This window comes from Pholis gunnellus, assembly GCF_910591455.1.
Source record: "Pholis gunnellus genome assembly, chromosome: 15".
In the NCBI taxonomy this organism is placed as follows: Eukaryota; Metazoa; Chordata; class Actinopteri; order Perciformes; family Pholidae; genus Pholis; species Pholis gunnellus.
In genome coordinates, this window is record NC_136542.1 from 9651210 (window position 1) to 9664083 (window position 12874).

General features: G+C 42.0%; 1 protein-coding gene across 4 annotated transcripts in view; it reads right to left on the reverse strand.

The window, feature by feature from the left end:
* The window catches only part of rps6ka1 (ribosomal protein S6 kinase a, polypeptide 1), a gene marked incomplete at its 5' end in the record, with an annotated part of 45412 nt that overhangs the window by 9173 nt on the left and 23365 nt on the right, over positions 1-12874 (reverse strand). For 2 of the 4 annotated variants that reach the window (XM_079174619.1, XM_079174618.1), the window contains one exon: positions 907-1485. The exons of the other annotated variants lie outside the window; for them this stretch is intronic. In XM_079174619.1, the coding sequence (XP_079030745.1) occupies positions 907-1074 (168 nt within the window). Of the gene's footprint in view, positions 1-906; positions 1486-12874 lie in introns of those variants that run through there. 4 annotated transcript variants of the gene reach the window in all.

Sequence of the window (12874 nt, forward strand, 5' to 3'; positions counted from 1 at the left end):
TCCTGTACTCATACTGTGGTTGGTGGGGCAACATGTTTTCTTTTATTTTATTTTTTTACCTGTGCCCTGGAGGCTCACAGCCTTTAAAAATGTGTATTTTGAAACTTGGGACTAGAAAGTAGGACATCTTGCCTGCGCCAGTTTATTCCTTGAATTTGTCCTCTGCAGACACAACGCACACCTTTATCACGCATGCCAAATCATAGACAAACCACTTTAGTTAGTAGTCATGTACACTAGCATTTATCAAGTAAAAATACCACATATTTACTGGATCCACTTCCTAAAAATGTTCAATCAAAATAAAATGCATCACTTCACTGGACGGGCATTTGTCATTCATTATTTATAAGTCAACAGTAAAATAATGTACAGCTATTTCGATTTTCGATTAAATTAATTAAGTCATTTAACAAGCAAAACCCCAAAACATTCTCTGGTTAGATCTTTAATGTGTGCATTTGCTGCTTTTCTCTATTTACATATGATTGTTCATTTGTTGGTCGGACAAAATTAGAAATGTGGAAAACATCATTTTTTTTTGTCCTAAACTAAAGAAATGATCTTAATCCCCAAAAAGACTGAGGAATCAGTCATAACAAAAATGCTTAAGTTACAACAACACACCATAAACAGCCAACACCACAGGCCACTTCAGCCTGGGGCTTTATCTGAAAACAGGAAACCAGAGTTGGTTGAACATGCAGTTTCTCAGCTGCACCTCGTTTCTTAACAACCACAGATAACAGCGAGCATCGAGTCTCATTGGCGCTTTGCAGCGTTAATAAATCCCACTTCTGCTACTTCATTTAAAAATGACCGTGCTTAACGACAACGTAACGCCACTAACGGCCCTCTGGAGACTATACTTTATCAAGATGCCAACATGAGATGGGATCACTTTACCCTCCAGTGGTTCCTCAGCGCAGGTAAAGTGTCAGTGCTGTTGCCTGTTGCAGCTGTTGATCTGCAGCTGTTACCGTGCGGAGGGCAGTCAGCCAAGGCTTTGTCCTTTCTGAACAGGTAGAGGGTCAGCAAGCGGCTCAGGTTGAACTTCCTCTTGTCCTTTTCCATCTCAGCATTGCCAAAGCCTCTCCTTCATCATCCTGCTCATGTCCATGAGAAGGCAAACACCGCACTAGCTCACATAAATCATCTTAAACCCCCCCACATCTCACTTTAGACTCATCTGTGCACTCACGTCAGGATTAGTTCTGTGGACAGAGTAAATATGGAAAAATGTCTCAGCCTGTTCCTTTTTATCTATTCTCTCTTGAGGGTCCTTCAGCTATGCGTTTTGATCAACTCTTCATCTTCATTTTTTCTTCCGTCATCTCTCCATTGCGCTCTGTGTTGGTCTGATTAGCCCCCTGTGTCCTCAGTGACTGACTGCAGCTGAAGTGAACTAGAACCAAACGAGGCAGGAAGGAAGAACTTGCTCATATTCTCACAGTCCTGCACCCAACAAGTCCCACGCACACATCTGCAGCTAAGAGAGAGAGAGAGAGAGACACACAGAGAGAGAGAGAGACACACACACACAGAGAGAGAGACACACAGAGACACAGAGACAGACACAGAGACAGAGACAGACACAGAGAGAGAGACAGACAGACAGACAGACAGAGAGAGATTGAAATTGAAGGAAGAGAGTTGGAAATAGTGACAAATAATCATACAATATGTCACTACATGATCCTGTGTTGTAATTTGTCTCAAAAGTACTTTGTCTCCAAAACCCAGCTCTATTCCACTTCCCTTTACCCACAAATCAACAGTAGTTGAGGCTTGAGGACAGGGGGAGGTAGGCAGAGAGAGGATGAGGTGTTCAGACGACCTCTTGCCTTTCAGATGAGAGACATTTCCCTGTCTGTGGAAAGGCATGTCCCTCTCTTCCTTCTTATAATAGTCCATTCCCGCTTATCCTGTCTCTTATTAAAACAGCTCTCACCGGTCATAAGTGCCCTCTCGCTCTTTTTCCTCCATCCGTCTCTCACTTTATTGCTCTTTGTGCAGTAAATCCTCTTCAACAAAAGAGAATGGGCTGTTACACACCCGTGTAAATACAGCGCATGAGTCAACTTCTCCCCTGACCAAACAGTAGAGCATAACCGAGCTGTCAGCAGACCTCCGTTTCACAAACATCTGATTACACTGCATTGCGGCCCTTACTCGGAAAAAGGTTGCCTTGAACTATTTTGCGATAGGCGAATCGAAGTTCCAGAGGGCAGAGACGCAAAAATGCGAAAGTGTGTTAGCCTGACCAAGATAAAATGCAGAGATGTTACTGTAAGCACCAGCCTGAGTGTGTTGGCTGCAGATTGCTTTGATAAAGAGCAGCTGTACAGTAGAAGTGGTCAGAGCTTACCTTGACTCTAATATTGGCAAATTCCCTCTCTATCCAGGTGATATGAGACACGTTCTGAGAGGAGAGGATGGTCGTGTTGGAAGTAAATATAGGTTATAGAGAACATACTTTTATTAAGAAAATTTCAATATGAAGGAAATAAAAATACAGATGTATTGGACACAAATAAAAAAGGGTCCTCGCAGGCACAACACACACACACACACACACACACACACACACACACACACACAGGGTTAGAAAAGGGCCGAATGGTGATGGTTGCCACACTAGTGACAGGAAACTTCTCTTCCCTCCTTGTTCTCACTTCCTCTTTTCTTAAACCGATCTAGTTTCCTTCCTGCTCGATAATTTACACACATTTCTGCTAGCAGCGGGGAGCTGGATTTCCCTGTACAACTGCTGCTCAAATTTATAATTTCACCAAACTTATCTGACTCACACACGAAGGTGTTTAAGAATGTGTACGAATTTCATGGCGTCTGCACATGAAAATGGTTCGGATGAACTGCTTAAATGTTATTGTGTTCATTTTATTTAGTGCATCAACGCACAGGCTGAACACTAGCATGCCCGAAACAGAAAGTGAGTTCCTGGATCAGCTTGAAATCAATTGCACATGTGAAATAAAAAAAGGACAGAAGTTTGAGTTTCAATAAACTAACAGAAGCATTGAGGAGGTGTTTTAGGGTTAAAGGAGGTGAAAGCTAAATAAGTCCTCCTGCGTTTCTCTCCCTTCAATACAGCTGGCAGCTCAGCATCACGTCCACCCGCACAAAGGAAACCCCTTCCACACACACACACACACACACACACACACACACACACACTCACACACACTCGCACAGCTGGTTGAAGCTTCGGGCAAGTCCCCAGTCCAACAAACACATCCATTGCCCCGGCACCACCCACGCTCTCAACATCAATTTGAGGTTAATGACAAGCAAACATGAACAAAAGCCACCACTTGCCTCTTGTGTGCGACGGGTTTTGGTACGGAATATGAGCCGCCACATGTCCGTATATTTCCATGTCACTGGTGTCAGTGAATCTCTGTGACATGCACGGTCTTACAAATACAGCACACGGCATACGTCAGAGTTAGCCAACACTTTCTGTATGCAATACCAAAATGACAGACATACGAGTATACTCGAGTAGGAAGTAAAGTTTAAAAAAAAAAAAAAAATGGATATGTGCAGCAGATTGACTGGTTGGGGATAGAGGTAGGAGGAAGGAAATGGGTACAGAGCTGCAGGAAGTGTTTTCTCATTGGAAGCAGCAGGGAGTGGTACAGTGACAGAGGAAGAACGGGAAAAGACACTGTTGCCGGAGCAGTTCCAGGCAAGTCTACTCAACTGCTTTACACACTTTGATGTGAAGTTGAACAAAAAAAAAAAAAAAGAGATTCACTCTGCATAATTAAGCACCCTGTGTGACTACACAAGCCTCTGTTGGCAACCACAGGAGTTCCCAGAGAAGGGGAGGAAATTAATTGCATGCTGAGGCATGCTTGTCAAGAATCAGAGATTTCTGAGACAATGACATGAAGTTTGCATTTTCCTTTGAATTTCCTCTCTGGGTAAATGCATCCGTGGGAATTAGAAGTTGCATGTCAGTTAAAACTTGGGACCTTCAGCAGCTTGCATCTTTCTGACAGATAGAAAGCCGATGTACCTCCTGTCAGACCAACATGGTGTAATGGTCTTTGATAAACACAAGGGGCCAGTGCAGGTCTACAGCCAGGCCAGTGCTCCAAAAGAAGAGTGCCACGAGAGAGGAGCTTTAGACAAGTAAGGGCATGTTCACATCGTTAGCACATGCCTCCTCCACTGTTGGATCTGACATCAATACAACAAAGCAGACAAAAGTTGGGACCGACGGGGAGCCTGTGGGAGGTCACAGAGGCTGACCTGCTGAACAAACAACTGTCCAAACACAGCAGCAAGTTAAAGCCCTTTGACAGCAATTTCTTGTCCTAGCGTTCACCCTGTGACAATGAGGTTTAGAAGAGTGAGAAGAGAAAAGAGCTGAAAAAGACAAGACCATCACAGTATTTGTCTCACTGTAGCCTCTCGTCTTTCCCGGAAAATGAAGCAGGAGCAGCACCTGCACGTTGTCAAATGTGTGACAGTTCTGACTGCTGGAACGGAGAGGAGGAGACAAATTGAGAAAGTCCAGAGTGGGAGACAGCATAAACGACTAGCGTACATGAAGGGAGACAGCATAAACGACTAGTGTACATGAAGGGAGACAGCATAAACGACTAGCGTACATGAAGGGAGACAGAGCAGTCTAAACATCCAACCAACCAACCGTGCTTCAGTCTCATTACTACGAAAACAAATGTCCTACAATAGACTTTGTCTGCCTGAGCAGACACAAAGAGGGGAGAATACACTGCAGTACCTTGACTAGGATAAAGAATTTGTGATTACTTAATTAGAACTGAAGAGTAAAAGACACGGAAAGAGTTGGAAATGGTGAATTCTTGAAGCAATTGACGACTGATCAAAATGGCGGTAGATTCATTTTCTGTCGCGTAATCGATCAATCTAATATCATCTATAATATTTTAAGGATCATTAATAAAAACAAGCTGGCTGTTTATCCTCCTCCACTTGAGTCCGCTTTTGTCCACATACCTCCTGGATAATAAACCAATTAACAACTTACTAACATGTATAACTGCAGACTGGATGGACTGCATACAAACAAATGCAGATTAAAGCACCGGTTTAGTCCCTATTCAGCGAGGACTTGTTTGCACCGAGTCAGTGTGCCTTTGGTTCCGAGTTGTGTTTTGGGTGCTTGAACGTGTCCAGAAATGTGTGCAGGCAGGCACCCAAATCTGTTAGGTGAGAGGCAGGAATGTCTCCCTCTGTTTGTTTCAGTCGGAAACTCTTCCCCTCTCTACCCCTTCATCATCTCTGAAGGCAGGGCTGCTATATTTCGGTGGGCAGGGCTGACTCATCCTTTCCTGTTCATTATCTGTTTTTTTTCTCCCTCTGATGAACAGCCTGTTCCGACGTCACACCTTCTTTCCACTTCGCCAAAAAGTTTCTCCACCTGTCCAACTTCAATCTGTCCATTCCCGCGTCCCATTCGTTCTCCCACTTACTCGGTTGATCATCTAGCAACACCTGCAGTCAGCCACGACATGACAGGACGGTAGGGGAAGAGGTGGAAAGAGGGACGGAAGGAGTGGGAAGGAGGCAGTGCTGCAGCTGGACAATCATCCATTCCCAGTGCAATCCTTAGACATCCCAACATGGTGCTTTAACACTAGCTTAGGCCGGATGAGAATAGATTTAAAGAATGTCATAAAAGAAAAGACAAATGGAGAAAAAATAAAAAGTTTAGGTTCCCGGCTGAATGAGAACAAAGAACTAGCAGCCCAGCAAAGACTTATAGACTTAATCCCTCGCTACTTAACGTGATCGTCTCCGTCTTTGCCAGTGCTGTTATCTAACAGAAATATAGAGACAAGAGTTGTATCTATAGAACATAAGATAGTAGAATAAGAAAGATTGTTATAAGTATGCGCAATACCTACAATAACCAATACTTGTTTTGTGGAATCAGTGCTACATTATAGTACAAAAAACAGAGATATGTAGATACAGAGGAAGATAATGAAAATGTGGGTTATGACTAGTCACAGGTTTATCCGTCACTGTTGATAGGCAACATGTTTTGATCCTTGACTTCTTGGTAGAGGGTACCTCTGGAGTTAATAAACATCCTTTAGCAGACCATCTGTCCATCTGCTTATCCAATTACACAATCACGCCATCCACACACACACACACTAAAACACACAGAAAGCAGTGCAAACAACCATATTTGTAATCTAAAACCACTACTACACTGACCAAATACCGGCAAATGTTTTAAATGTTTTTGAGCAGGATCTCTCGACTAGCACAGATGCTAGTTTTATATCAAATGCTAAAAGTTAAAGGTGGATGTTACAGGATTAGCACAGACGCTACAGGAAATCCCGTGTTGGCATAGGTACTAATAATAGGTACTAATAATATCCCCAGCAAGGATAGCAGTAAGATGATAGGCAGTTCAGTGCTGGGCCAGTTGACATGAGGCCTTAATGGCCTTGTGTAATATCCACAGTGGCAGCGACGGTCAATAAATAAATAAAAGAGGGATGGAAATGGCAGGGGGGAGTAAGAGAGCTACAAAGAGAGGGCTGGATAATAGGTCTCTAGGCCATATGGGGGAAAATCAAATACACTATCAAGATTTTCTTTACCAAATACCTCAATATCGATATTGCTAAGATGTTGAAGGGTTGACTATTGGTGCTTTCACAATATATTTACACAATAAAATATTTAATAAATAATTATCCGTAATGTGGATATAATATACCACGAACCATAGAACAATCTGGGAAGTACAACAAATATTTTACAATATCACGGTATCTATGTCATATCGATATATTGCCCAGTCCTACTGGATAGTGGGAAATTAGACAGAATAAGTAAAGAGAGAGTGGGTGCTGGTAATTTAAACATTGAGGTCATCAGAGTTAAAGCTAAGCTGGCTGACTGCAGTGGACATGTGCAGCGCTCTACATCACCATTCACAGAATAACAGAGCAACACCTGCATAGAAACACACACACACACGAGTACAAGCCTTAAACGCACAAACAATAACATTACGTGAGCAACGTTCCTTTCGGCAACCACTTTCTAATTTCTATGTCATTACCTAACCGTTCCCACTCTCATAGTTTTAACTCTTCACACCAGCCAGAGCAGCCTAAAATAGCAGCTTCAAATCTCAGTCAATACTTCCTGCTTCCTCCCTCTCGTGGTTCTCCTCTTTCCTTAAATATCAACCTGACCACTTGCCAAAAACGCACACTCAAAACAAACATGGGTATAAATCAAAACACAGGCGTGGGCATCCTCCCTGAACTTAAACACTATTCATAACCCTTGTGCACTGTTCCAAAAACGCGTCCGACTGTCAGTCTCTCTCATGTATAAACTCCAACACTTGAGATGGGAAATTGTATGATAAATAATTCACCAGCCGAGCACTGCCACCCAGGTAGACACACCTTCATTCTTCTCCATCGAGGCCAAATCAGTGGCATCTAACCCTTCCTGTTTGTAACACTTCACTTTAATGTCAGGCTAAAATGTCACTGCCATGCTCACAATTCAATATAAATGGACGTGAAATGGATTTAAATTAAGAAAACATGAGCATGTATGTTCACTGAAGGATGGAGTCCAGGCAGTAAAGGTTTAAAGAAAGTACATGTTCTCCTCTTACTTCATCAAAAAAGCACATTGTGGTAGTGTTCTCTCTGTTAACGACTTGTAATGGCTAAAAAGGAAGAATCATATAATCTTTAATGGTAATGAAGAGCATTGAGACCTTCACAACATGATGTATTAAATTGAATTACATTTTTGCTGTATTGATGTTTTTTCAGCCACTTGGGGACAGCAGAACAAACTGTAAACACAACATTGGCATATTGTAAAGCTCATATTGCATATAATAATAATAATAATAATAATAATAATAATAATAATAATAATAATAATAATATATTCTACACATATGTGTGTTGGCAAACACTTGTCTATTTACAGATCCAGCAGTAACATTAACATTCATTTGGAATCGCGTTTATGGTCACCTGATGAATGTACGCAAGTTCACTGTTGCTGCTAAATTGAGTTTACAAGTGAAAAAAAAATGAATGAAGATGAATCGTCTAGTTGTCAAAGCTTCTGAAAATATGATGGGGCCAGCAAAGACAGAATTTAAAAGCATTTGGCTGGTGAAAACTTGGATCCCTGCCTTTGGCCATGTCAGGCTATGTTAAACCAGTTCACCCTGAAGCCCAGGAGAGCAAATCAATTGCAGAAGTTGACACTCAGGTGTGAGTATTACAATGAGATGCGGAAATAAATAACTATCTTCATCTAGGGGGGAATAATCAGATCGGTGTTTTTAATCAACTCATTTGTATATGCACATTAAATTGACTATGAAATATGTTGTTAATGGAATGTTGCATTTCCTGTAATGCTTATGACACTGCTGTTATGCCATGATAAAAGGTTATATGATCCTGCTAAAACTGCTGAGAAAGAGAAATATATATATATATATATATATATATATATATATATATATATACACACACACACGTGTGAGAGAGGAGAGAAAGAGAGAGAAAAGAAGAAAAAACATGGCAGACGGAACACACAAATTGAAGTAAAAAGAAAATGCAGCAGCGGTTTCATTAAATCAAGAGAGAAGGGCAGAGATAACAAACACCATCAGCATCCATATTAATGAGAGCTAAAGGATGAGAGGAACTGGTCGGAACATTTTCCTTAAACGACCCTGAGAGGGAGATGCGTGAAACTATGGCAACTGTGTCTGTCTCCATCTCCCAGCATCCTCTTTCTATGATAAGAGGTGTTACAAGAAGCAAGGACACACACACACACACACACACACACATACATACACACACACACACACACACACACATACACTTTTTTCCAGGTAACATTTGCCAGCTTCCATCTCCACTAAAAGAGTACTTTTGTGTCTTCCTACTCTACTTCAATATGCAATTTGAAAGCAGAATCCTCTCCAAACCAACCGTGCTGCATGAGGATGAACTCTAAGTTGTATATCATGGTGGCCTTTAAAGGTTGGCAATGCAGCATGTGACTCTACTACCATAGACCTTTCAGAATACACAGACATATATATAAGATGATGCACACGCGTACTGGATGATTAATGGGGCTGACTCTCTGTCAGAGTAGCCCTGTGTAATCACTACTGTACTGTGTGTGTGTGTGTGTGTGTGTGTGTGTGTGTGTGTGTGTGTGACGGAGAGAGTGTTTGTGTTTTAAGACAAACTGATATATGAATGAAAATCCTTCACAAGAAGCCCGGTAAAGAGTGTGTGTGTGTGTGTGTGTGTGTGTGTGTGTGTGTGTGTGTGTGTGTGTGTGTGTGTGTGTGTGTGTGTGTGTGTGTGTGTGTGTGTGTGTGTGTGTGTGTGTGTGTGTGTGTGTTGCTCATAAACCTTTCGTCTTCCTGGCGGCACAAGTCACAATCGGGGCTTAGCGACGGCAAGGACACTGTAACCATGACAACTAGGCCCATAGCAGCCATGAATGGATGGAGGAGGGGGATGAAGTGAATAGATGGATGGATCAAAAGTCTGAAGGGCATCTGGTTCAAGTCAAGTAGGTTTTTAAGTTTGTTCTGGGATGATGGAACACACTGAGTCCAGTTAAAAGCCTTCTGTGGTCGCGTCCTGGAAGTTTTTCATTCATAGATCTATATCAGTCTGGCTGAACACACTCTTACTAACATTAAAGGGCACTGTGTAATTATTTTTAAAAGATATGTCTTTTTTTTTGTTTTGTTATTTTGACCACAGAACATTGCTGAGATTTGGGAAGTTCCTAAAGCAATACTGGATTATTGAGCCAAATATTTGAGTAATAAACTTATCAGTCCTTTCTGGTAGACACTACGAAAAGCTGTCACGGTTTATAATCTTTTATTTATAAATATAACAAATATATCTGTGATGGGCTGATATATCGGCCAAACCAAATCATCGAGAGTAAGGCGAACTCTTTTGGAACAAGAACTGCGAGCAGACAATCGTACAGGTTTTAAATAATTCCTTAGGTCAGCCAAATGTTCTTTGGAAGAGAAAAGAAAAAAGGTGAAGAGTAAAATTAGTCACCAAACTTTAAATATTCCATCTATAATTACTATGACACCACCAACAACAAGTTACTGATTTTGAGCTCAAGTAGGTCATCAGTACACAATATCAATAGATCAGCCAATTAGCTACTCCATCTACATACTGTATGCGCCATTACTGTTGCAACTAGCTCGTAAACACAATAAAATAAAATCCGGAAACAGATTTTTCGGGGGTATCGACCTGTACTGTACAATATGTGTTATGATTTCCAGACATCAGCGGCCAGGCCACAAAAACAATGTTGATATTTGATTTAGATAAATCGATTTAACTGTTGGCTTATTTACAGGCTGTTATTGTCTCACTGCTCGTGTTTCTTGCCATGCTGGACTTAGTTGTAGTGATGTCGCTGTTTATCCAGATCCAAACCATGACTTTGGTGAATACAATAGTGTCATAAGTGACAGAAATTAGGGCCCAAACTACAAAAAAATAGGACTTCAATAAACCAGAATCTTCCTCTAATGATCGCTTGTAGCTAAATTAATCCTTTGGAATGATCTGAAAAACTCTTGATAAAGAGATGAAAGATAGTTTAACAGCATCCCATGAGAGCAGTGAGGTGAACTGCATAGCTGATGGCCAAGAGGAAGGAGAACTGTAACAGAGGTCATATTGTGGACAATAGAAGATTTAGAGGCCCCTTCTAGCACAGAGGCAGGCTGGGTAATTGGGCTGTAAACCATCCCCCCAGTGTGTGTGCGTGTGCGTGTGCGTGTGCGTGTCAACCAGTACACCAAGCCATCTAAACCGCTGCCACCATTAACATCAGTTTCTGTTGATGATAAACTCAGATAAGAGGATACCCACTTGACAGGCGCTTCAATCAAACACTACCGACCCCCCCAACACGTCACACACACTACAAACTGCACTGAAACATCACTAACAATCACTGATTTACTACCTTCAAGCACTACTGCACGCACACACACACACACACACACACACACACACACACACACACACACACACACACACACACACACACACACACACACACACACACACACACACACACACACACACACACACACACACATTAATATGCACACACACACCACACGTCCCTCCTGGGCCTGCAGAGGCAATCATAACCAGGTCTGTTAGCTACTGCAAAGAATAAAGAGACATTTTAATTTGCTTTAAAACCTTCTGGAGAGGCTCAATTAACTTTACGCAAAAACACAACTCTATGACTCACACTTGATAAGACGTGAATGATGGCGTGTATGTGTGCCTGTGGCTGCATGGAGATAAGCCTAGGTAATAGATTTTTTTTTTATTGTAAGATTGTGTGTTTGTGTGTGTGTGTGTGTGTATGTGTGTGTGTGTCAGAGCAAAGTTCGTCCGGCTTGCGTAATGAAGCGGATTTTCCATTCCGCACCTGTGTTAACCGACTAACCAGCCATGTAGGAGGAGGAACACTAAAGACTTCTTTATACATAACAGATGAACCAAACGCGGCTCAAGACTATTCACAGACGGCTATTGATTCTCCAAACGCCATTCAATCAGGAATCACAATGTCTTTGCAAGACTTTGTGTGACCTTGCTGGGAAAAAAACAAAACATTCAGGAAGTGATTAAAGGCATTCAGTCTGAGCTGATTTAAGGCTGTCCTCTGAGTTACTACACGTCACAGAAAGGTTTGGCTCAGAAACTTCGCAAGAACAAAAGCCAAACAGGATAGAAGGGGTCAGGACAGTCAAGGACACCCGCTTAACAAATCATTAAACAAGCAGGCTTTATCTGGACTACAAGACGTGATGATGTATTAGACTTTCGAGAGGTGTGCTGAGCAGTTTGATGGAAGATAAGAGGGGAGAGAAGAAGAGGATGCTGTACTGGAATGTACAGAGTAAAATGATGATAGAGGGCATCTTCAAGCCTCAGTGCCTTTTCTCATTTAGGAGGGTGTGTGCGTCATCAGGGTTCCCTCCCTGTTGTCATCTGAAGGGCTGCTGCTGGAACACCAGAGTCCACTCAATGCGGCACTTTGACAGAAACCAGAGCATGTTTCCACTTCTTGTAAATCGTCAAGATTTGCATCATCCGATCGAACAAGAATCAAAAAGGCAATAACCGGCAGGTCTGGTTGTTCCACGTCAGCCTGCTCGCAAAAATAATCAAGTGAGCCAGGCATCGCTGCGTCTGAAACTGACACAAGCAATCCCATTACCACGTGTGATGCATGTAGACAGAGAGGCAGCAACGGGGAGAAAGTAACCAAAACCGATTGAGAGTATGGAAGAGAAAAGAGATGCACTGTGGACGTTTTCAGGTCAAGTGTCGACGCGCACGTCGGTAGCCTCATAATGTCGAGCCTTCACGATCGGATCCAAGACATGTAATTGAAAAGGACAATGGCTGCCATGGCCATATTTATTTGAGATGATCTCTTAATGTCTTCTGGGAGGACTGCAATTAACTTGAGAGGCAATACACTTCAGGTAAACGGTACACATCCCTCTGCAGCGGCAATGTATAAAGAGAAAAGTCCATTTTGTTGGGTTGAAATTTTATGGCTGATAGATAGTGCATTGGTTTACATATTTACAGTGTACACGTTTATACCGGTTGCTGCAGTTCAAGGAAAGAGATCATCTTCTTGCACTTAACTAACAAACAAAGCACTTAGTACATGAATTAGGTATGAATGAGGACATAATATTCAAACAAATAAAGCACCAAGATGCTTTTCA